This window comes from Thalassophryne amazonica, chromosome 2 (assembly GCF_902500255.1).
Source record: "Thalassophryne amazonica chromosome 2, fThaAma1.1, whole genome shotgun sequence".
NCBI lineage: Eukaryota > Metazoa > Chordata > Actinopteri > Batrachoidiformes > Batrachoididae > Thalassophryne > Thalassophryne amazonica.
In genome coordinates, this window is record NC_047104.1 from 144,456,835 (window position 1) to 144,482,347 (window position 25,513).

General features: G+C 38.7%; 1 protein-coding gene across 1 annotated transcript; it reads right to left on the bottom strand.

Annotated features, from left to right (window-relative positions):
* Window positions 1-1,748: 1,748 nt before the first annotated feature.
* LOC117532210 (up-regulator of cell proliferation-like) lies at window positions 1,749-25,374 on the bottom strand. Its single transcript, XM_034195519.1, has 4 exons — window positions 25,310-25,374; window positions 24,100-24,178; window positions 22,493-22,554; window positions 1,749-6,491 (listed from the first exon to the last, which is right to left on the bottom strand). The coding sequence occupies exons 3-4, from the start codon at window positions 22,515-22,517 to the stop codon at window positions 1,828-1,830; spliced, it is 4,689 nt and encodes a 1,562-aa protein (XP_034051410.1). The 5' UTR covers window positions 22,518-22,554; window positions 24,100-24,178; window positions 25,310-25,374; the 3' UTR covers window positions 1,749-1,827.
* Between the last annotated feature and the right edge of the window lie 139 nt (window positions 25,375-25,513).

Here is a 25,513-nt window from a genome sequence, read left to right on the forward strand (position 1 = left end):
TCGGAAAGTCCCACGACGGTCCCTCATCACCACAGTGTTCACTTTGGAAATGATCTGGTCATTTCAGCATGTTGATGGCCGACCAGAGCGTGGCTCGCTCTCCACCGTTGTGCGGACATCTTTAAACCGGTTGTACCGCTCCTTAATATGTGTGATGCCCATAGCATCGTCACCGAAAGCTGTATGAATAATCCGAATGGTTTCCACCTAGCTGTCGCCCAGTTTCTGGCAAAATTTGATGCAGTTGCGCTGCTCCAGTCGTTCCGCCATTTTCCTTGCAAAGAAAAAAACCACGAGAGACTCCACCCATTCTCACACAAAGGCTGCTTACAAGCAAATGATGCAATCGACAGGCGTGAAAAAACTCACGCATGCGCACGAAGGTTCAAGGTTGGCTCATGCAAGCACACGTGATTCAAATCCATCAGGTTTTTGAAAAAAAAATATAAAGGTCGGATACTTTTCTAACAGACCTCGTATGTTTTCTATGTACAAATTGTCACAATGAAAATAGAACAAACCATTTGTCATCCTGATCCGATTTTCTTGAAACTTGGTGGAAGGGTTCAGTATAAGCATGAATATAGTCCAAGGATGAAACCATTAACTTTGGAGTGGCTTCAATCAAGGGAACAGATTCAGAATTGTTTTTTAAAGACTTGTGTAAAATATCAACGCTTTGTTCACCACCTGATGGATGCTTCTGGTATGTGCCATTGCTTCACATAATTACTTTCATATTTCAAGGCTACAGTCACTGCAATGTCTGTACAGGTACTAGAATGTACAAGGTATGTCAATAAAGTATCAGACCTTTTTATTTTTTTCAAAAACTATATGGATTTGAATCACGTGCGATTACATCAGACACGCTTGAACCCTCCGTTGGAAGCCTTAAGGACAAGTTGGAACATGTCCAGCTGTTAAACAATTTCTCAGATACTCACTCAACTGAAAGCCATCAAAAGTCGCCTGGTTTTTACAAATGGTTATCAACATGGAGGTGTTTTTCCTGTGCAGCCGCGCGGCACCGGCTGTGTCCCGACGCGTGGACCCGTCCGCACTTTCTTTCATTAAAAAATCACCTTTAACAGTGGAATGTCCGGATAAACTGCTGATCCCGACCTCTCCTGAAAGTTCTCTGTTCTGTCACGACGTCCTGGGTCAACAGAGGCTTAAATTTGGAAGTTTTCAAGCTCGAAACAGGCAGACAGCGGCGGCTCAGAGCACGTTGCAACGTCCCGCTCCGTGGGCAATCCTTAAAAGCGACGGCATCAGGCCATAATCTCTCATCAGCCGTTAAAATTTTCACAGAAAACCAGCATTTTCTCGAATTTCTCGAATGGTGTCCACTTTGATCTGCCTCACAGTTTTTGAAAAAATTTTGATCAAGTAAAGCGCCAGTCTCTCAGGAAGTTCTCAGACAAAGAGATTGCGACGGGAGGGGTGGACCACTCCTCACTCAAAGCTAGCCCACAGGCGAATGACGTAACCGACAGGCGTGAAAAAACTCACGCATGCGCACAAGGGTTCAAGGTTGGCTGATGTTGGCACATGATTCAAATCCAAATAGTTTTTGAAAAAATAAAAAGGTCTGTTACTTTATTGACAGACCTCATATGTTGTTTGTGTACATTGTTCAGTTCATGAGGATTTACTCTGAACATCCAACAAAAAACAACAAAAAACAAAAAAAAAATTGAGAATACAATATTTCAGTGTTGCAAATAACTGATCTCAGTCTTTTGTTGAATTCGGAATCCTAATCTGTTCAATTCTGGCTCTTTCATGTTTTTTCCTGTGCAGCTGATAATCAGTGTACATTGTTTAATTCATGCTGAACGCATCCTTCAAGCCTTTCAATGCTTGTGCTTTTGTGATCTTTTTCCATTCCTCTGGAACATCAGCTGGTTTTGCTTCATATTCTTTAGCGAACTTCTTGTTATATTTCACCAGGACATACTTCCAGTAGTCAGATGCTTCAATAGAGGGGTCTGCAGGAATGCTCCAGTCGGGATAGTACACCCTGTAATCTCTGTAAGGATGAAACTCATCATTGGTCTTCTCTGTGCAAAATGCCATATCACTGTACACATCAGATGTGCACAGTACTTCAATGAGTCTGTCATTGTCTTCATTTCTGCCGAAACCTAAACCTTGTGGCCGATGCACAGCTGCATGATGTTGTGTGTGCTCTTTCCCTCCAGCCTCACAGGGAATTTTACAAAATGGGCATTGTTGTCCACATCCGAACACCCGACTGAAAAGCTCATTTTGCGGTTTGATTGGAAGTTTCTCCAAGGTTTCAGAGATGTCTTCAGAATTTGAAAACTTGCCTTCAAGTTGCTCCTTCAGTTCATTCATGGATTTAATGAGGCATTCAGTAAACGGATGGCATGTGCTTCGAATTTGGAACAGGGTGCGTTTTTCAGCCTCCTCTGATAATGTGATGTCTTTAATCAAACATTTACGCATGTTGGTGATCAGCTCTTGAATGCTCTCATTGGTATTTGGCAACAAAGTGTTATCTGCTCTTTTTGAGCCTTGATCTATTGCATTCATTATTTTACTGAATATCGTCTGTAGATTCTTGTTCCTGAGTTTAGACAAACTGTTGTTCTCGTACATTTTTTGCAGGATGTGCTGAAATATCCAATCCTTAACAAAAATTTCATATTGGTCAATGTACTTGACATAACTTTGGAAGTTTTCCTTTTCCAGCAACTCTTTTAAAATGCTGTACTGGAAAAATGAGCGTGAACTGTACTCCAGTGAATGGCAGCTTGTCAAAATTTCATCCACGATGTCAATACCCAGAGATCTATCTATGTATTCCTCTATGGCCGGCTTGATACAACACTGGGCAAAGTCAGTTGCTTTGCGTTGGCAATGATCACTCTGTTTGTACAAATCCAAAAAATCTGACAAGTACTGATCCTTGTACTTCTCCAGCTGAGTTTTCGGATTATGAGCTGCCAAGAATTTCTTATGCATTTTGCAGAATTCTCTTGAGGCAATGCCACAGATGTGAAGTTTCAGATCAATCTCAAACTGTCTGCTTGTTTTGTGACACTTGCGGCTTTCAGTGACGGAGTCATCAATTTTTTTCAGAAGATCCCTGGTGAAGGAATCGTGATAATCTCCTTTTGTCTTTGCTTTGTCACAAACAAATGATGTGCACGTCTTAATAATGTTGTCGGCAAAGTTCTGCAAACCTCTGGTGAACAACTCTCTGAAGTGATTCTTGTATGAGTCCAGGTGATCGCGTTTGGTCTGAAATGGACCCTTTCCCATTTCATTTAGGTCTTCAATGTTCTGCAAGTCCTCATTGACATTCTGATTTAAGAAATTTTTCCTCAGTTCTTCCAGGATGTATGCAGATATATCCCGCGCTTTCAGACAGGACACGTTGACAGTATTTGCAGCCCACATTCTTTCAAACTCTTGTGTCAGTTGTTCGTCAGACAGTGTGGAATGTTTGCAGTCACTGAGGAGTTTCATCACTCGTTCTTCAATGGTCCCTCTGTATTCCTTCTGAATTTCCAGAGCTTTTTTTAAATTTATTTTTTGCTCAAGGGCGTAATCAACTTTATTTCTCATTGACTGTTTAATTTCATTTGCGAACCCAGTGATACTATTGAAAAAGTCCATTTTGTATTTCTCTATCAGATTTACATGTCTGTCTTTTCTTTTGTAGTAGTTCCGGAGTTTTTCTTTCATTTGTATTTCTTGAGTTGCTATTATGTCTGCCACCTCGGAATTTTTTGATGCGAGTAACATGTTCAGTGCTTGGATTTCCAGTTCATCATCAGCATTGGTAATTTCCAATTCTGTTGCTGTCTCCCAGGCAAGAATAGTTTTTTTGAAATCCCACTCCCAATCAAGAAACTCTTTGCAAAGGTTGTCGTAGGCATGAGCCACAAGAGTGTTTCTGAAACTAAAGATGAAGTTCTCATATTTTACAGATTTCCAGAGACTCTTCATCCACTCAAGAAACTCTGGTATATCTGAGAGTTCATGGTGTTTGTCACATTTCACTGTCTCCAACAATCCTTTCTTGAGGTCTGCGACAGCTTCACTGTAGCCTGTGTTGATTGGTGCCATTGGTGGGGTTCCATGCCATAGTCCTGGGATGTTCCAGTTGTTTTTCTCCATGTCATAGTCTAGCACATCCGTGAAAGCGTTTACAGAGTGCTGCTTCTCCATTTCAGCTGCAACCTGTGTCATTTCATTGAGCTGATCCAAGAGATGCTTTCTCTCTGCCATGTTCTTTGTATGAGCTGAAACTCCAGCAACATTTTGATGAACAAAGTGACAAACTGGTTTCTTCCCAATTTGTTTCATTCTCAAGAAGGCATGAGCTGCAATTTGCAGGACATCTTTCATTTCTGTTGCATTTTCCATGGCAATGTTGATGAGGGTGATATCACTTAAACCAATTACAAGAGTTGCAAGCTGGTTGTCATGCTCATAACTATCATCCAGTTGTGCCAAATCAGGAGATTTTAGACCCTCTGTGTCAATGAGGAGAATAAAGTCAAAGTTCAGCTCACTTTTCAAATCTTCTCCAACTCCGAGGAACAGCATGAAAGCTCCTCTTGTGCATCTTCCACTGCTGACAGGGAACTGTACTCCAAACATTGTGTTGAGTAATGTTGACTTTCCTGTGCTTTGAACACCGAGTACAGTCAACACTAACAATTTGCTCTTCCCACCAACCCTCTTGTGAAGCTCCATTAGTACATCTGTCACCCATATCACTGGGATGTTGGAAGCATCTCCATCCAACAGTTCCAAAGGGCATCCATCCAACAACATTTCAGCAGCCAAACCAGGCAGGTGAGACATGTCAGGAAGAGTCTGCTGTGACTGCAAGGACACTTCATATATTAGTCCCATCTCTCTCAAGTAATGCTCTATTCCCAAAGAGCTATCTAGAAGAGCTTGATCTAACTCTGCAATGAGTTTGGCATTTTTCTCCTTGCAGTGCTCTTTGAATTTATTCCGCAGTTTTGACAATTTATCCCTTGAAAATGCATTGAGTTTGAGTTTCATCCACTTAAGGAAAAAATGTCTTTTCTCTTTGTCACTCGTTGACATGTGTCTAATAAAACTCCCCATTGCCTTGGACAGCTTGTACTTGCATTGCATCTCCTTAATATGTGTTTGTTCTGCCTGTAGTTCAGATTTATATTGTTCCAGTCCTTTGCCGGCACATTTCTTCAGTCTACATTCCTCTTTTTCTAACTGTGATAACCTTTTCCAGTTGTCACCTTGCAATGGAAGGTGTTGTTTCTTGTAGTCTGGGATAGTTTGCACACCAATTCCCTTCATGATCTCCCCAGCTGCTTGTTTTTGGAGCTCACTCTTGCATTCATCCACAGACAGACCAAGTTCAACTGCTTTTTCACTCATATTTACGATGTTAATTGATGTTTCTACATTGGTCAGTAATGTCCTGATGACTGCACAAATTTTCTTTGAAAACTCTGCAGTATTTGACCTTGTATCTTTGGTTTTTACATGACTGTTTTCTAAGTCTAGGGCCTTGATTATATTTTTGACAAATACCATGTCTTTATCACTGCCTTCTTTACGATTAACAACCAAAAACAGTTTGGACTTAACTTCTTCGAGAGAAGACAAAATCTTTGCCTCGGATTCTTCAATTTTGTCCAGGAACAAAAAAGTAGCAGTGGATACATGAAACAGAAACATAAATTGTGCCAGTGACTTGGAAATGTCTCCTCTCAAATTGCCAAAAGCAACTGGCTCTGGAAACGTGTCAAGACTTTCTCTACCACATGGAAGGTACCAACCAACCTCTACCAATCCATTGGCAATTTTTCGAGGAAATGTGCCTCCTTCCAGTTCTCTGTGGATGAAGACATGATGATTCTGTTGGCCTGAACTGAGAACATGATTAAGGATTTGTGATTTTGATAAAGTACTGTCCTTGAGCCTCACAAAGGAAATTAGTGGTATATTTGCCTGGACAATGTTGTGTTCCACAAACCCTTTTGATTCTGACAAATCATGTGGACACCATTCTTTGACGATGTCTCTCAGAGCCCACAGCATGAGAGTACATTGACTGTTATTCCCATGTGGTAGCAGCAATGGGATAGAAAACTGGCACATTGACATCTTGAGGGCCATTTCCTGCTGCAAAAAGCTGTCAGCACAAAGAAAAAGTGCTACAATGAGATCAAGAGGGTTGATGTTAATATCCTGTGCAGAAATGTCATCAGTAAAATCAAAGTCCAGGTCAGGCATATCTTGTTCCTCATCATTGTTCAATAAATGGGTACATCTCCTGCATTCTGTGTTTATTTTGAACAATTTTCTAAGAAAACTCCATGGTATTGCTGCTGCTGATTCCACAGCTTCATTGCACATACTGCTTTTGTTGATCTCCATCAGGGATTGAAGGGTGAGCTTGTTGGGATATAATTTCTGCAGTCCAAGCTTGGACAGAAAATCCAGAAGGACTGTAAAAGAAAAAGAGAAGATCATGTTGAGAAATAGATAACCAGGTTTTTTGTATTTTTAGTGACAGTTTATTTGGACATCATGCCCCATAAAATTAACACTCCAATTCCATACAGTAGTGTTCAGAATAATAGTAGTGCTATGTGACTAAAAACATTAATCCAGGTTTTGAGTATATTTCTTATTGTTACATGGGAAACAAGGTACCAGTAGATTCAGTAGATTCTCACAAATCCAACAAGACCAAGCATTCATGATATGCACACTCTTAAGGCTATGAAACTGGGCTATTAGTAAAAAAAAAAGTAGAAAAGGGGGTGTTCACAATAATAGTAGCATCTACTGTTGACGCTACAAACTCAAAACTATTATGTTCAAACTGCTTTTTAAGCAATCCTGTAAATCACTAAACAAATATTTAGTTGTATAACCACAGTTTTTCATGATTTCTTCACATCTGCGAGGCATGGAGTCATCCAACTTTTGGCACCTTTCAGCTGTTATTCAACTCCAAGATTCTTCAGCAACATTCCACAATTCATTCACATTTCTTGGTTTTGTTTCAGAAACAGCTTTTTTGATGTCACCCCACAAGTTCTCAATTGGATTTATGTCCAGGGATTGGGCAGGCCACTCCAAAACAATTTTGTTGGTTTGGAACCAAGATTTTACTCATTTATTAGTGTGCTTGGGGTCATTGTCTTGTTGAAACACCCATTTCAAGGGCATGTCCTCTTCAGCATAAGGCAACATGAACCTCTTCAAGTATTTTGACATATCCAAACTGATCCATGATACCTGGTATGCGATATATAGACCCAACACCATAGTAAGAGAAACATGCCCATATCATGATGCTTGCGCCACCATGCTTCACTGTCTTTGGCAAATTGTAACCTCTTCTGCACATCTTTTATTTAACAGAGGGACTTTGCAGAGGATTCTTGCAAATAAATTAGCTTCACACAGGCGTCTTCTAACTGTCACAGCACTTACAGTTAACTCCAGACTGTCTTTGATCATCCTGGAGCTGATCAATGGGTGAGCCTTTGCCATTCTGGTTATTCTTCTATCCATTTTGATGGTTGTTTTCTGTTTTCTTCAGCACGTCTCTGGTTTTTTTGTCCATTTTAAAGCATTGGAGATCATTGTAGATGAACAGCCTATAAGTTTTTGCACCTGCATATATTTTCCCCTCTCCAATCAATTTTTTAATCAAACTACGCTGTTCTTCTGAACAATGTCTTGAATGTCCCATTTTCCTCAGGCTTTCAAAGAGAAAAGCATGTTCAACAGGTGCTGGCTTCATCCTTAAATAGGGGACACCTGATTCACACCTGTTTGTTCCACAAAATTGACAAACTCACTGACTGAATGCCACACTACTATTATTGTGAACACCTCCTTTTCTACTTTTTTTTATTAATAGCCCAGTTTCATAGCCTTAAGAGTGTGCATATCATGAATGATTGGTCTTGTTGGATTTGTGAGACTCTACTGAATCTACTGGTACCTTGTTTCCCATGTAACAATAAGAAATATACTCAAAACCTGGATTAATCTTTTTTTAGTCACATAGCACTACTATTATTCTGAACACTACTGTATAATGCTTTAAATATTTACTACTCTGTATAAATTAAGGTAATACAATGAAAACAACTTAGCACAAATTTTAATATCCTCAGTAGACCACAAATTTGTCCACTCAAATTTATGACTCATGCATGTAACAGACTGTTGACAACCACTGTCATACTGCTGTGAAATTTGTTTAATTCCCCACAAGTGTGACTTTGCAAACACACACACTCCACGTGTGTGGAGCGCACACATGTGGGTGTGCACGCCACTCTCAGGAGGCGTGGCTTCCAGCAGAAGCAGCTGTGGTGATCTGTCATTCTGGATATTCCAGCTACACAACACCTACTGTGTTTGGACAGACATGGATAAACACCTTTGAGTCGTGTGTGTCTGATTGCTGTATTTACGTGGACATAAAAAAAAACTAATTTCGCCGTGGTGGCGACAAGCTGCAGCAAGCGAGCACGTGCATGGAGCAGACACTGACAGCAACCCAGGTTGTAACAGACCATCAGATCAGAACACGCAGTGGGTGATTTGACCATCATGTCACCCACGCGAGCTCAGTTCAACATGATGCGGTGTCTGTGCTGCAGCACGCCGTCCACAAGACACACGTGTTGGGCAGGACACATGCACGGCCTACTTGAGGCACCTGACCGGTAGATGTGGATCAGATTAGATCAAAGCACACTGCTTCTCATTCATGTCATTTCATGACTGCATGTCTGTGACCAGTGGTGGGCACAGTTCCGATAATCCGATAGCCGATAATTATCGAACATAAAGTTTTCATTATCGGATTATCTTTTCAGATAACTTTGAAAACCATTATCAGACTAATTATCTTCCGATAAATTTTTGTCCGATAACTTTTAGACCATTAACGTGGTAAACAAAAGTGAACAGATGTGCAAACAGAGAAGAGCTGCTTCTAGAAGAAACCGCTCTATCCTCTGCAGGCAAAGGAAAACTGGTCACCAAAAAACAAACAAAAAAAAACTCTTTTTTTTTTACTCCATACTGTTACGCAGCCAATATCACCCAAATCACCCAGAGGCATACATTTTTAACTTATGGTTCAGATTTTAACCAAACTTATTTCGGACAAGTTATTTAAATTAACATCACTTCTGAAGTTTTATAAAGTGAAAATATCAGATATATATTTTAGTTTTAAAGTAATGTGCTAATTTTTAAGGTTTTCGTGTGGGGCATGCTGTGTCTGGGTGTATTATGGGTGATAGGGTAATCTCAGTACGGTAATCTCAGTATGTTCACGACAGGAGAAATTCATTTCAGACACTCTGATCAGGACAACAGCATTAAACTCTAGTGCCTAAATCTCATGTGAATATATTGAGTTTATAGACGTTGTTATTGTGTTTGCTTTTATTAAATTCCACGCATCTTAAACATAGCAAGTAGCAACACAGATTATCTGGAATTTTGTGTTTGCAAGTTTTCAAGGTCTCTACTGCCATCTACTGGCCAGTAGTGTTCATGGCAGTATTCAAACTGAAGCCGAACTGATATTTTCAATCACTGTACTCATTGTACATTCAAAAACTACACGTCGGACTCGTGTTTCCAGAAGCAAAACGTAAACAGAAGCTTTTTTCAAACTTAATTTACAAAAACTGCACTTTAACCGCTGCACACGGACAACACCATTAACATCACAAAATAAAACTATTTTTATATTGCGCCTAAAACTCTCATGAATATATTCTCTGGGTTGATAGACATTGTTATTGCATTTGTTTTATGTAAACATGCGAGAATCACAGGCTGTCTCTCCAAAATTTTCAATAGGAGCTGCTGTGAGCTACGCTCGCGTCCTGATCATGTCGTTATGGCGGAAAGTGAAGTTTGTGTTGGGAAAGTGTAGGAACACGGACCCACAACAGGGGGCGCAAATGAACGGACAATGGAGAAAGTCAAATCACAAAGCTTTACTGTTGTGAACACGCACAACAAACACAACAGATTACAATTACAGTAGTAAGCCGAATTCCAATGGTGTCGTGTGGGCAGGCTCGACGATAGGAGACGTCTGTCCGAGTCGAACCGGAACCACCCGATTTCCTCTGCCACCGAACCCCGAGAATACTGGAGCCGCCAAGTCCCGAACTCCCAGGTGGCCACTGCCTCCGCTCGTCGGATCCGGTACTGCTGGCAAGGAACAGAAACAGTCAGGTGTGGGTGCGGCCGCACCCAGCAACACACAGGGTGGAAACACCACCTCCACCTCTACTCAACAACAACACTGTAGGATTGGAATGTGAGTACTTATCCAACCACGTCCAATACGGTCTTCAGCTGACCTAAGCACAAGCAACAAGGTATTATTTCTCTGAATAACACAACTGGCTGAGTTCGTTACCTCCTTAGTAGAGCGATATCTCGGCAATGAGGTGGAGATGCCGTCCAGCTGATATACCCCTCCGCTGATGGATGTCAGCTGTCTCAGTTGATAGGTGACGGCTGTCACCTGGGCTGCTCCTGTGAGGCGGCAGCACCCTCTGGTGCCTGGAGCCCGCACTCCAGGCAGGGCGCCCTCTGGTGGTGGTGGGCCAGCAGTACCTCCTCTTCAGCGGCCCACACAACAGTTTGCTCTTTAAAGTCTTGATTATTGTTCTTTACAACACTGTTTGTCCTGTTTGTTCCAGACTAATATATATAAGATGTCTGAAGTTCAGTTTTCATTTATTAAATTCCACGCAGATTCAACGCAGCAGACACGGATTATTTGTTATAACTGTTTTAGCAAGTTTTCAGGGTATCATGCATGCAGTTTCTTATTAACATGATGAAAAGCATAAAAAAATACATTTTTGTAGTATAAAATTAATTTACAATGTCATCATGTGAATTCTCTATATGTTGTTTGACTGCTGCGACTCTCTGTCACGCAAGGGATTATATCGTCAATAGGGCGAATGGCAGTGTTCTATTTATTTTGACACCGGTTATATCAGACGGTTATCTAATTACAACTTGGCTTTTTTTTTTTTGAAAATGTCATTTTTTACAAATAAAAATGACATATTTTACAAAAGCACATTTATCTGTAAACACCAGCACAGGACACACCTTGCATTAACGTGTTGGTTTACATAGAATGAATCATCCAATCAGTGTGAGCAGAGGCACATTTTACCCAGAATGCCATCTGTGTTTGTTACAAAACTTCAGAATTAGTGCATTATTCAACATTAAAAGATATATGTTATATGTTAACTTTGCACAAATGATAGAATTGACATTAATGGAGTTATTCTATCAGTATTAATTTTATTTATACACCAAACCATAACTCAGCACTGCTTTATTTTCCAAGACCTCGGCCTGACGGCAGTGCTGTGATTGCGTAGAGAGCTGAGCTTTGCACATGGAGCTGTATATAAGAACTAGAGAACGCAGTCCCAATGCTGCACACTAAACGAAAATGTCCTTTCATGGACAGCGACATGACGTCTCTTAACCGGGCAAAATATTGATGAAGTACCCGAATGTTAATTCATTTTCAATGGAGATTCACGACTGAACACACTCAGAAAAATGCTCGCAAAATACGTGTTAAAATGCCATTTTGACCTGGATATCAAGACAGTAACATTTAATTATATTAAATTATGTCAGGAAAGTATTAAACTTTCTTTCTTTCTTTCTTTCTTCAATATTTATTTCATTCATTTAAAAGAAAAAAAAAAACAGAAAAGCAGAAATAAAGCATCTCAATTACCAGAATGAAAAGGAGCAGAGAGAAGAGCAAGTCTTATATTTTCTGCCCCTTTTTACAATACAATCTTTCAATATCCAGCGTCATTATTCGACATTATTTAACAGATTGTATTTCTTTAACTTGTCACATACCACTGACTTATTTCATAATTATGACCATTATTTAATAGATTACATCTCTGACAGGTTATATTTTTAAACTTAAAACATTTTAAACATTATTAACAAATTACCTTTTTGACTTCCTTACAGCCCACTGACGTATTTCATAGTTTCATACTTACTTAATACATCTAGTTCAGTGATTCTCAACCGGGGTGCCGCGGCACCCTAGGGTGCCATGATCGATCGTCAGGGGTGCCGTGGGTATTTTTCATATTCGCGATTACCGTGAATTTTTTATTTTATCCACGAAGCATAAAACGACTCAGAATCTGATGTCAAACGTGCTGCAGCCTCGCTCTCGTCTTAAGGCGGGACAATAACAAGGAGGCTGACGGCCGATTAAAACAGTGTCGTCTCCTTCAAAAGCCGTCTAAAATGCGGAGCTGTCGGTGTGTGTGTCTGTGCCTGTGTGTGCGCGCGCGCGGCGTTAACAGGCTGCAGACTGCGAGGGAGGGGGTGGGTGAGGGAGATTCCTGAATGCAGGTGCGACACGTTCAGTGCGCAGCGAGCGCGGAGCAGAGAGAGGATTTTAACCCAAGTGAACGTTAACAAAACGGAAACATGAAGCTGCCTTTACTTCTCTCTGAACTTTCTCTAAAGGTGTGATTCTGCCGTTACCGTCCTGTTCACACCATGTGCGCGTCGTATGCTGAATTTATGAGATCATGAGATGAAATAAATGGTCAAATATCTTTAAAAACATATTTAAAAATGAGAATATATGAATGAACTGAGCCACAAAAAAAAAACAATGTTCAGACGCAGAGATCACAAAAAGCAGGTGAGAACTCTGAACTTTAACAGCTGTTATTTTCCAAAGGTATTTATTTGTTCAATCTTGAGCTTAATGCAGTGTTTAAGCACAAAACGTGACTGATGAGGAGAAACAATTTCAGAAATGCAACAGAAACAACCACAAATCAGAAAAGGTTGGGACTGTATGTAAAATGAAGATAAAAATAAAAATGTTGCACCACTCACTCTCCACTCACAGAAACCAAACATTCTTCCAGAGTTGTGTAATTATACTACAATAGTAGAATATAAAGAAGGGGAAAAAAAGAAAAAAAATAGACAATATATTCGTCAATCGCAATTATTTGTCTGACAATTAATCGTCTCCAGAAATTCCTAATCGTGACAGCCCTACTTGAGATCAGAGCGCAAAATGCTTGAGGATTTTCGAAATGCGGTGTTTTCTGTATCCATTTTCTATTGTGATAATTGGGTTTTGCGCAAAACCAGAGGTAATAGCATTATAATATTATTTTGGTTGGTGGTGTGCCGCAGGATTTTGTAAATATAAAAAGGGTGCCGCGGCTCAAAAAAGGTTGAAAATCACTGATCTAGTTTAATACATTTTTTAAATAATTTAAGCGACCTTAATTCTTTAATTTCTTTGTTGAGATTGTTCCATAATTTTACACCATTTACTGCAATACTCCATTCCTTTACTTTGGTTCTAAATCTTGGTTTTCTAAAGACTTCTATTCCTTTCAATTTATAACTACTTACTCTTTTCTCAAACATATTTTGAATGTTTGTTGGTAAAGCATTTTTATTAGCTTGGTACATTGTTTGTAGTATTTTCAAATCGACTAAATCACGAAATTTAAGTACCCTGTACTTAATGAACAATGGATTAGATGGATCTCTAAAACCACCGTTGCTAATCACCCTTAAAGCCCTTTTCTGCAGAATAAACAAAGGTTGTATATAAGTTGTATATGTTGATCACCAGATTTCTACACAATAAGTTAAATATGGGACAATCAATGAATTGTACAATGTTAATAATCCAAAAACAGAAATGGCTTTCGCTATTTTTCCTTTTATGTAATTTATGTGTGACTTCCATGTAAGATCTTCATCAATCATGACTCCTAAAAATTTCGTTTCTTTTACCCTTTGTATATCCATTCCATCTATTTGTAATGACATTTTTTTTTTGTTTTTTTTGCTCTGTCATTAAACAATATGAAATTTGTCTTATTAATATTTAGTAACAGTCTGTTTATATCAAACCAATGTTTAACCTTTTCCAATTCTGTATTTATCACTTGTGCTACTTCCTGTATATCTGATCCAGAGTAAAACAACATTGTATCATCAGCAAATAAAATGCTACCAAGCACATTAGATACCTTCACAAAATCATTGATATACAAAATAAACAGTTTGGGTCCAAGTACCGATCCTTGTGGTACTCCATAAGTAATATTACACAATTCCGATTTGGTATTATTTATCTGAACAAACTGTTTTATGTTTTCTAAGTAGCTTTTTACACACTGATGTGCAATACCTCTTATTCCATATTGTTGTAACTTGTGAAGCAATCTTGAGTGGTCAATAACATCAAAAGCCTTTTTCAAGTCAATAAAAATACTTACAAAATAATCCTTATTTTCTATTGTTGTTGATATTTTCTCTATTAATTCCATAATTGCCATAGCTGTCGAATGTTTTGTTCTGAATCCATACTGAGCATTATTTAAAATATGATGTTTCTCAATGAATTTATCCAACCTTGTCATAAAAACTTTTTCCATAATTTTAGAAAACTGTGGAAGCAATGATATTAGCCTGTAATTAGAGAAATTATGTTTGTCTCCATTTTTATATAATGGGACTACCATGGCAATTTTCATTTCATCTGGAAAAATCCCTGTTGATAGAGACAGATTGCAAATATAAGTGAATGGTTCAATAAGAGTTTCTATTATACTTTTTACAGTCACCATGTCTAAATCTTCATGGTCAGTTGATCTTTTGCTTACACAGTTTTTTACAATATTTCTTATTTCATCTTTTTCCACATTGTCCAGGAAAATACTATTGACCGTATTTACAAGTGTATATAATGTATCTTCTACTATTGGTTTATTTCCCACCAGACTTGATCCTACATTTGAAAAATAATCATTAAACCCATTTGCCACTTCTTTTATGTCATATATCTCTTTATTTTCTTTGACAAAGTAATTTGGAAAAGTTGCTTTCGCTCCATCACTTTCAATCACACTTTTTATAATTCCCAATGTTGCCCTCATATTATCTTTACTCTTATTTAATTGTTCACTATAATACATTTTTTGTTTCCTAATTATTGTCAATAGTTTATTTTTATATTTTTTGTATCTGTGTTCTGTTTCCTTTGTTTGCATTTTTAAAAAGCACATGTATAAATAGTTTTTCTTTGCACAAGCATTTTTTATTCCCTTTGTCAGCCATGGTTTATTTACTCTTTTCTTACTAATTTCTATTAATTTACAGTTTTTATTATATGATTTCATCAATATTTTCATAAATGAGTTATATGCTACATTAACATCACTGACATAAACTTCTTCCCAATTTTGATTTTTAAGGTCATATTTTAATGCCTCTAAGGCTTTTACTGACTTATCTCTTTTAAAGTTTATAACAGTTTTTTCTTGTACCTATTTTTATATTTAAATATTGAAAAAACTGGTAAATGATCGCTAACATCTTAACTCTTAAATCTTAAACTTACTCTGACACTCACACATTCCCAAATATTAGTGTTGAAAGTTACATGGAGCTGCACTGTTAAGCTACAATGCTAGACTGAGCTGCTGCTGTGTTCAATGTGCGGCTCCTAAAACCATTACAATACATTTATGTATGTTATATTTTTACACAATTATCCTTTATTGGCCGAGTTTCATTCATGGAGTCAGTGGTGTGGGTACACATCTCTATGTGTGGGTGTTGTGTGACTGAGCGGCACAGCGCGGGTCATTATAATCTCATTATTTTAAGGTGCAAATTTAAAAAAAATTCCCAGTCTTGTCGAACAATTTTAATCACTAACGACAAGTATTTTAACTAGACATTGGTCTACCAGTGGAAAATATCAACTCGACATAAGTGAAGAGTTAATGGTCCGTGTTATCGGGTGACACAGGTACGGCAGGAGACATACAGCTGTTTATCATCCAAATATCACGGACAAAGTGACAAGAATAACCAAAACCACTTACTTATGGAAGGGAATATCATCTCCCTTGTTCCTCCGTTTGTGGCTTTGCCAACATGCGCAGCTTTCCGGCATATTCCACCTGTTTCTTGACGTAAGTAAGTGAACTTCTATGCACGTAAATCACTAACTTGCCCGGAATTAAAATGGCGATCACATCTCCTTGTCGGCACACGGCTCAGCGCTACTGCTCTCTCTAGTTCTTATATACAGCTCCATGGCTTTGCAGCTCCTCTCAGTTGCTTCTGTGCTGGAAGCCATGTAAGAAACAGAAGCTTCCAGCAGGGGGCAGGATGCTCAAAGACAGAAGTGTTGACTCATTGTTTGGGTCTGTTGTTGCTTTTGATGCTTCCAAAAGCGATCATGGTGTTAAAACTCAAAATCAGCTTGTTAGTAGTTTCAAGTGTACCGGAGACAATACTGGAATTTATCGGTTATCTGTAACTTCTGATACATTTTTGGGTGGTTTATCATTTTATCTTTATCAAAGATAACTTTTCAGTTATCTGATTATCTGTTATCAAAGTTAATTTTTTTGGTTTTCTGTGCCCACCACTGTCTGTGACCATATGTCATCACCAGAGGAACAGGCGGATCATATTTGTATTGTTCGCTTGATAAATGCAGTGTTTTTATATGGTGTGGGATTTTAATCTTTTTTGTAATACTTCCATGTCCTTCCTGATATGAGGCTGCTTCCTGCAGCTTTCAAAGAACAGCTCTGTAGCTCAGTGGTAAAGTCTCTGACTGGGAATCAGAGGTTTTGAAAGGTGTGAGTTTGCTTCCCAGGTGGTGTGTTTTTTTTTTTTCTTTCTTTCTTATTTATTTATTCCACATAAGCGGAGTGATGTGGTCCCACAGGTACCGGCTGGTTTTTATTTTTTTATTAATTCCACATAAGCGCCGTGATGTGGTTCCACACGTACCAGATGGTTTTTATTTCTTCCACATAAGCGGCACCATGTGGTGCACCTCGCACTGTTCCTACTCGACGGACACCGATGCATGAACGAACTCTCGCAACAGGTTCGTGCACACCTACCCATTGGCACGATGTTTTGTGTGTGATGTTTTGTGTTTTGTGCACTAATGTTGAACTGTTTCGCCGTTTTCATCCAGACGCTGTCCAAACTTTGCACTGTGTGTGAAGGGGCCCTTAACTGAGGTGATTTTGAACCTGTCTTCTGGGTACTACCCACAACTAAACTGAAAACAGATACAGTGCATCTGGAAAGTATTCATAGAAAAACACTTTTCTACATTTTGTTATATTACAGCAGCTCAGTCTCATGTTTGTTTGTTTTTTTGTGCTCCCATGATGAAATTAGTCAAATTTTCGTGAAATTTTTTTTATCTCACTATTACTAGCCCTACTCCTACCCCCAACCCTAAACTTAACCATAACCTAATCCTACTCCTTCCTTCACCCCTAACCATAACCACCCCTGCCCCCCCCCCCCACCGCTTCACTTTTAATTTCATGCAGCCATCACTGAATGAATTAGAATGAATTTGTGCTGCCGTGACGAAAATAAGGCACTTTTTGTCACAATATCATGAACCAATAGATTAATGTATATTTGTGCTGCTGAATCAGGACTTGCTGTGAGACCAGGCTGGTTACAGCCTTATTCCAAAATGAATTAAATTATTTTTTCCCCTGATAATTTTACACACAATATCACATCATGACAATGTGAAAAAAGTTGTTCAGATTTTTGCAAATTTATATAAAAGAACAACAACAACAACAAAAAAAACCTAAGAAATCACGTGTACGTAAGTATTCACAGCCTTTGCCATGAAGCTCAACATTGAGCTCAGCTCCATGCTGTTTCCACTGATCATCCTTGAGATGTTTCTACAGCTTTATTGGAGTCCACTTTGGGTAAATTCAGTTGATTGGACATGATTTGGAAAGACACACACCTGTCTACATATAAGGACCCACAGTTGACAGTCAGAGCACAAACCAAGCATGAAGTCAAAGGAAATGTCTGTAGAACTCTGAGACAGGATTATCTTGAGGCACAAATCTGGGGAAAGGTACAGAAACATTTCTGCTGCTTTGAAAATCCCAATGAGCACAGTGACCTCCATCCTCAGTAAATGGAAAAAGTTTGGATCCACCAGGACTCCTCCTAGAGTTGGCTTCCTGTCTAAATTGAGCAATCAGGGTAGAAGGGCCTTAATCAGGGAAGTGAACAAGAACCTGATGGTTACTCTGTCAGAGATCCAGCATTCCTGTGTAGAAGGAGGAGAACCTTCCAGAAAGACAACCATCTCTGCAGCAATCCACCAATCAGGTCTGCATGGTAGAGTGGCCAGATGGAAGCCACTCCTTAGTAAAAGACACATGGCAGCCCACCTGGAGTTTGCCAAAAGGCACCTGAAAGACTCTCAGACCATGAGAAACAAAATTCTCTGGTCTGATGAGACAAAGATTAATCTCTTTGGTGTGAATGCCAGGCATCATGTTTGGAGGAAACCAGGCACTGTCCCTACAGTGAAGCATGGTGTTGTGGGTTTGCCCTATTAGTCCTGGTTTGAGCTTTGTCCGTACGTCACATCCTCGTCTACTGTTACGTGTGTTGGGCATGTCTGTTCCCTGTGTGTGCTTCCTCCTGTCTCCAGTCTGTGGGTGGTTGTGCCCCCCCCCCGTCAGCTGTGTGGATGAGTGAATGTGTGTCAGTTCCTGTCTCCCTATTTCCTGCGTGCATGCATGCGCGTGCGCTTCTGGTCTGATTTGTGTGTGTGCATGTTCTGTCTCATCCTTTTCTGGGAGTATGTGTGTGTCCTTTATGCTTCCCTTCATGGACATCTGTCGTTCCTGCTGTCTGCATGTGTGTGTGTGTACCTGCGGTTGTCCTGTCCCCTTCGTGTATGTGAGTCTTGCAAGTCACCTCCGTTCTGTCTCTGTTTGTCTGATGTCATCGTTCCTGTAGGATTTGGGATTTTGATCATGATCTTGGTTTTGTGTTGATCATTTTGTTCTTTGTGTCTTATTTATTCACCTCCGGGGTTGTCTCTGATTTCCGTTTGTTATGTCTCTGTGTCCATGGTTTTGGTTATTGGTAATTACTTATTCCTATTCACACCTGGTTGTCTGATTTAGGTTATTCTGTGAGTGCTGTCTGATTGTTTTTTTTTTTCAGTGTATTCTGTTCATGCGTGTTGATTGTTCCAGTCTCTGATTGTTTGCACACCTGATGTTCATCAGTTCTGTCTCTTTAGTCTCACCTCGCTTATTGTTCGAGTGCAGGTTGATTGTGACTGTTGAGATTTCTGTTTCTCGTATGAGATGGTGTACCCTCGTGCCCTCTGTGTATTTGTATCTGCAAGTACCTGGTGTTATTAAGCGCATTATATCTTGTAAGCTCTTTTGGTTGTCCTCTAACCTTTGCACCTGCTGGTTTCCCTCTGTTCCGAGTTTTGTTTCATTCTGTATTTTTGATGGAAGCCCCTCTGTACCTGTTTATGCCGTTTGCTCACCATTTGATAATTAAAGCTTTTTTTCTTCTGGGCTTATGGGTGACCTTGTTTAGTGTTTAGCCGGATACTCATTTCAGATGATTATCTGGCATGGATAAAGCATTTTTGAGGAGCACGAGCATGATCCGAATAAAACTCACCAATATCTGTGCTCGTGCTGAAGGAAAATTCTCATTGGCTAACTGACTGTCTTCACGCTCTGTGATTGGCCAGTCACACACAGCACCCGCCCCTCCCTACACAGACACGTCTCACTGCAGTTTCTCACACACACACGATCTCTCTCTGTGCTTGGCTGCCTCACGTTTCTCTCTCAGTATTCCTTAAGTTGTCTTCAGCTCGCCTCTTTTAAGTTACTTGGTGAACTTGTTTCGTATCATACGCGGTGCTTTTGACATGACAGCTGAAAACGGCTTGTGTCAAGTCGCTCCTCCATTCCGGTCAGGTTTATTTATTTATTTCATTTATTTATTAACGGTTTGCTTGCTCTTCATTTTGTTGGTGATATAAAGTCAGTTGGAAAACTTTGCTCATACTGAACACGGTGCTTTTGAGAAGAATACACACACACACACACACACACACACACCCTTAATCAATAGTGTTTAACTTTGTGTGGGAAAAAATGGCAAGAACGTTAGGTAGTAAAATAAATAATAATTGAAAAAAAATCACAGTTTGATCATAAAATTTTTAAAAAAAGAACATTGTGTTGAGTATGACAGCTCTTGTTCATGCATTAGTGGTTCATAATTTCCTACTACACTGGATGTCAATTCTGAGGCTGTTCTGTTATTCATTCATACACTTAAGAATATTCGTGTTCTGAGTTTACAAAAAACTTTTTCTGTAAAATAGTTCCCTTAGTATTGCAATCAAAAACATTGAATCTCAATTCTGAGGCTGTTCTGTAAATACTCATTAATACACTTAAGAATATTCATGTTCTGAGTTCTTTAAAAAAAAAAACTGTAAATAGTTCTCTTACTTTTGTGATCAAAAACGTTGATTTGAATCTCAATTTTGAGGCTGTCCTGTAAATAGATTTCAAATAAACAATAAATATAGCAACTTCTGATCAATCCATATCAATTTCAGACTCAAAATAATGTACTGATTTAAGCCCCAGCCATTTTGGGTTAAACCACGCCCACCTCCGGTTTAGGCCCCGCCCACTCCGCGTACAGATATGGATACAGATCATTTAGATGGTTGAACAGAAACAGATACAGATAGTGGTGTACTCGCTCATTCCTACCCTTGTTGCACTCCTTACTGCAATATAAGTGGATGACCAGCAGGAGGTGCTCAAGTGCTCTGCGCTATGTGACAGGTCAGAAAGTATGGCTTTCTCAGAGAAAGGTCCCACATAAATAGACAGACTTTCTTACTTTAAACAGCCTAAAATGAAAAATGAAAAGTATCCTGCATCTCTCTTTATTCTTATTCTCTTGTCCCGTCAGATCATCAGCGACCTTGATAAAAGTTTCGAGCTGACCTGTCATAAACTAATGATATAGCATATGGTTTTTGGTTCCTCCTGTAGTTGTGTTACTTCTAAAATACTCTTGAGCTTCTGAAAGTGTTCACGTGGTTGGCATTAATCTCTGATCATTTTAACAAGCCTTTTAAATGAAGATGCTTTTCAGAAACACCTCTTTCACAATATTCACAAGATACATTCCACAAACTTCTTTAGTTGTGTGTGAGGTGGGAACCGGTTTGAGTGGTTGACATTTTATGAATCCGGTTTTACCACATAATGAGAGAAAGAGAGACACAGAGAGAGAGAGAGAGAGAGAGCACGAGCCTTATGACTGAATGTCACCAAGCCACAGAGAGGTGAATGTCACATGAAACATTTGCAGTGTTAAAATATTTTCTCTGACTGATCAGAAAAATTCCTCCGTTCCTTCTATGCTGAGGATTAGGCATGTACTCATTTACTAATTCTATTCAGCAAAGATCTGCTTTAAAACTGGGATTTAGAAACAAACTAATTCATCTTAAATTCTCAGTATTTGCTCTTTGTTTGATTTTTATTTTTTGCATCAAACTGCTGCAGTTGAAAGCTGTAGTTTTCTGAATGATGAAATGCATTTAATCATTCAGAAAACTACAGCTTCCATTTTTAAACGTTTACAGAAAAATGTAGATCTGACTGATCTTTGCACCTGACCAGAATGTTAAACATGTCAGCTATGGGAGGAGTTTCACTGTAAAAATGTCTCCCCAGACAGGCATTTCTTTGTCAGAAGCAACAGACTGCTTCTGAACCTCTGTTTTGTTGTAATAAAGCTGCCTCATTTGTAAAAAAAAAAAAAAAAAGACCTTGACATTTCAGATTTTCCACCAAAGTGTTTGGTGTTGTCGGCAGGATCTCACAGATTGATCATGCTCCCTTCTGCAGCCACTCACGGACACAAGCGCCATCCTGAAGTTATGTCTTCATCCTCATTTTGACTGGGGACCATGTGGCCCGGGAACTGTGGATTTTCACTGCTGGGACCCTAGAACCTACTGAGAACAGTGAGAACTCTGAAATATTGGAAGGTATTGCAAATGTGTTCCTCATTCTGGCAGCGAGTTGCACAGGGCTGAGATGAACGCTGGTTGTATTCAGGCACTTTCTGCTGTATTTTGCAGGGCCAAGTAATACGTGAGTACAATCAGGGCAGTTCACCGCTGTGAACTACAGAATCATTTTTCAATTGAGGTATTATATGAGCTGGAGAATCAGATTTTAATCTGTTTTTTTTTTTGCAACAAAAGAAACCTGAATTCAGATGAACAACTCTGTCTAAAGTGAAGCACATCAGGATGGTGGTTGATGGCATAATGGAGACCACACAACCTAAGCCAACGGCTCTGTTTGATTATGGCAGCCCTGATATTGATTAAATGGAAATACATAATGGGCAAGATGTAGCAAATCCATTAAACATGTGGAAAAGCCTTCATGGATTCTCTGAATCTGGTTCTGTCTGACATTGCTGAGTGGGACCATACCAGCAGTGTTTTGTCCTGTGTCCATTGTCGAAGTCCAAGTTGATGATCCCTTGCTTCAGAACCTACAATATAAATATAAATTAATAAATCTATCTATCTATCTATCTATCATGAATTAATTAATTTATTTATTCGACATACAGCTGAACAACAACAAAAAGAATAACAAAAACTCATAAAAATAACAATGTACAGTGAACACATGTGGCTGAATGGGTGAAGGCAGAAGTGAACTTATAAACACCCTCCCCTTATACCATAAAAAATAAAGAATGTATACATATATAAATAAATATACTCAGAACAACAATACAAAAGAAATGTGTATGAACACTATAACTTCATCAATGCACTAAAATTTCAAAGCACAACCAAATAAACAATAGTGCACAATCCCAAGCACAATAACAAAATTAGTAAACCTAATTCTTCAAATGATAACGGGCAAATTTTGTTATTTTTGTAAAGCCTTTTTAACACAATTAAGGTACCAAGTAATTTAATATTATCAGGACAATTATTCCAAATATTAAGACCTTTATCGGAAACACAGTGACTTTTTAACAGTAGTTCGGATCTATTTCTCAAATAATAATGTTCCTCTCAAAATTGTAACTGGAGTCCCTCATTTTAAGCAGATCCTGAACATGTTGAGGCAAATAATTTGAACTGTGATGTAATCAACCAAGTCCCATAATTTTAACATTTGTAAACAGGCAAATAATGGATTTGTTGGCTCATGATATGGTTTATTACTAATATTTTTATAGCTTTCTTTTGCAGCAGAAATATTGGATTAGTATTAGTTCTATATGTATTCCCCAAACATCAACACAATATGTCATTTATAGAACAAGTAATGTATGATATCAAATGGTTAATGAATGTTGGGAGAGGAAGTCTTGTGCTTTATGCAGAATTGCAATGCTTTTAACATTTTAGATTTAACATAATTAATGTGTCTTCCAACTTAATTTATCATCAATAAAACCATCAAGAGTTTTTTTTTAATCTGTTACAATTTAAATTTTGATATTATGTAATAATACATTTCTGCTTCAGTTCCTGGACTTAGTTCAGGAATGCTTAGAAGTGCAATGATGAGAATATTTGTATGAGTTCAAAGATGGAGCATAACATTCAGCAAGGTATGAGCAGAGTTGAATAGCACATGCCAAATTTCCAAGAATGAAATTTGTTTTGCATTACACAAATGGAAAACATTTATTTGTGCAATATGACACCTAAATAGATATGCATCATTTCATTATTTTACATTAATTACAACAGTATTTCTTCTCTGAGCAGGAATTGGATGCCAGCAGGACCTGCCTGTGTGTGTGTGTGTGTGTGTACAATTAATTTTTAGTATTGTTTGTATTTTCTCCTTACTTTTTCTTATTTGATCAAACTACTATGCACTGAATACTGTTTAACTGTTTTAACTACAGCTCTCATTTTTGAACGTTTACAAAAAATATTTAGTTGTCAAAAGTATTGGCACTGGATAGACAGAAGTTGAACAGGAACATAAAATGTCAAAATAGACCAACATGAATTTGTTATATCTGCATTTACAAAAAAAGTGAGAGCGAATGTGATAATACCGGCAGTGTGTTGTCCTCTGTCCTTTGTAGCAGATGTCAGATGTCCAGTTTGCCCATTCTTATCCCCTTGCTTCAGAATCTGCAATAAAATACAAATATAATCAAACAGATCTATCTATCTATCTAGTCATATTGACTGTTCAATATGTGTGTATACATACACACACACACAGTGGGGCAAATAAGTATTTGATCCACTGTTGATTTTGCAACTTTTCCCACCTACAAAAAAAAAAAAAAAGTGGCCTGGCCAGTCTCCAGGCCTGAACTCAATAGAAAATCTTTGGAAGGAGCTGAAACACCAAACCTGACAGATCAGGGGAAGATCTGTATGGAGGAGTGGACCAAAATCCCTGCTGCAGTGTGCAAACTTGGTCAAGAACTACAGGAAACGTCTGACCTCTGTAATTGCAAACAAAAGATTCTGTACCAAATATTAAGGTCTGTTCTATTGGATCAAATTCTTATTTACACACACACACTCACTCACAGTCATCTTCAACCGCTTACGGGGGGCTGGAGCCTATCCCAGCAATCATAGAGTGTGAGGCGGGGTACACCCAGGACAGGATGCCAGTCTGTCACAGGGCCACAAACAGACAAACAAACACATTCACACCCACTCACACACCTACGGACAATTTAAAGACTCCAATCCAATTGGATGTGGGAGGAAACTGGAGCACCTGGAGGAAACTGACGCAAACACGGGGAGAACATGTAAACACCACACAGAAAGGCCACAGGTGGGAATTGAACCCATGACCTTTTCGCTGTGAGGCAACAGTGCTAACCACTAAGCCACCGTGCTGCCAAATTCTTATTTCATAAAATAAAATACAAATTGATTAATTAAAAATCATACAATGTGATTTTCTGATTTTTGTTTGTTTGTTTTTTAGATTCTGTCTCTCAAATTTGAAGTCTACCTATGATAAAAAAAATACAGACCATTCTTTGTAAGTGGACAAACTTGCAAATCAACAGTGGATCAAATACTTATTTGAATACTTATTCAAATACTTATTTAAATACTTACACACACAAATTTGTATCGTACAACACACATCAGTCACGATGAGTTACATAAAACACACGTGGTTTTAACTGTATATATTTATATACAGTGTGTTACATTTGTTTTCCTATGATTTGAATCCTGTACAGGTGATAGCAAATTGTTATTTTATTGACTGGAAATTCAACTTACCTGAAACCAGGCTCAAGGACGTTCTGTGACTGTTCAGGTCTGACATTCCAGTTTATATGGCTCACGTCAAACTGAAAGTATTTTGTTCACCTGAAGGACAGGTTCCTGTTTTTCACATGTTGAGAGAGTAAAGTATTGTGATCCAACTGTCTGTACTGGCCATGTTGGGCTTAGACTTTTCTTTGTTTGATGTTTTCTTTTCAT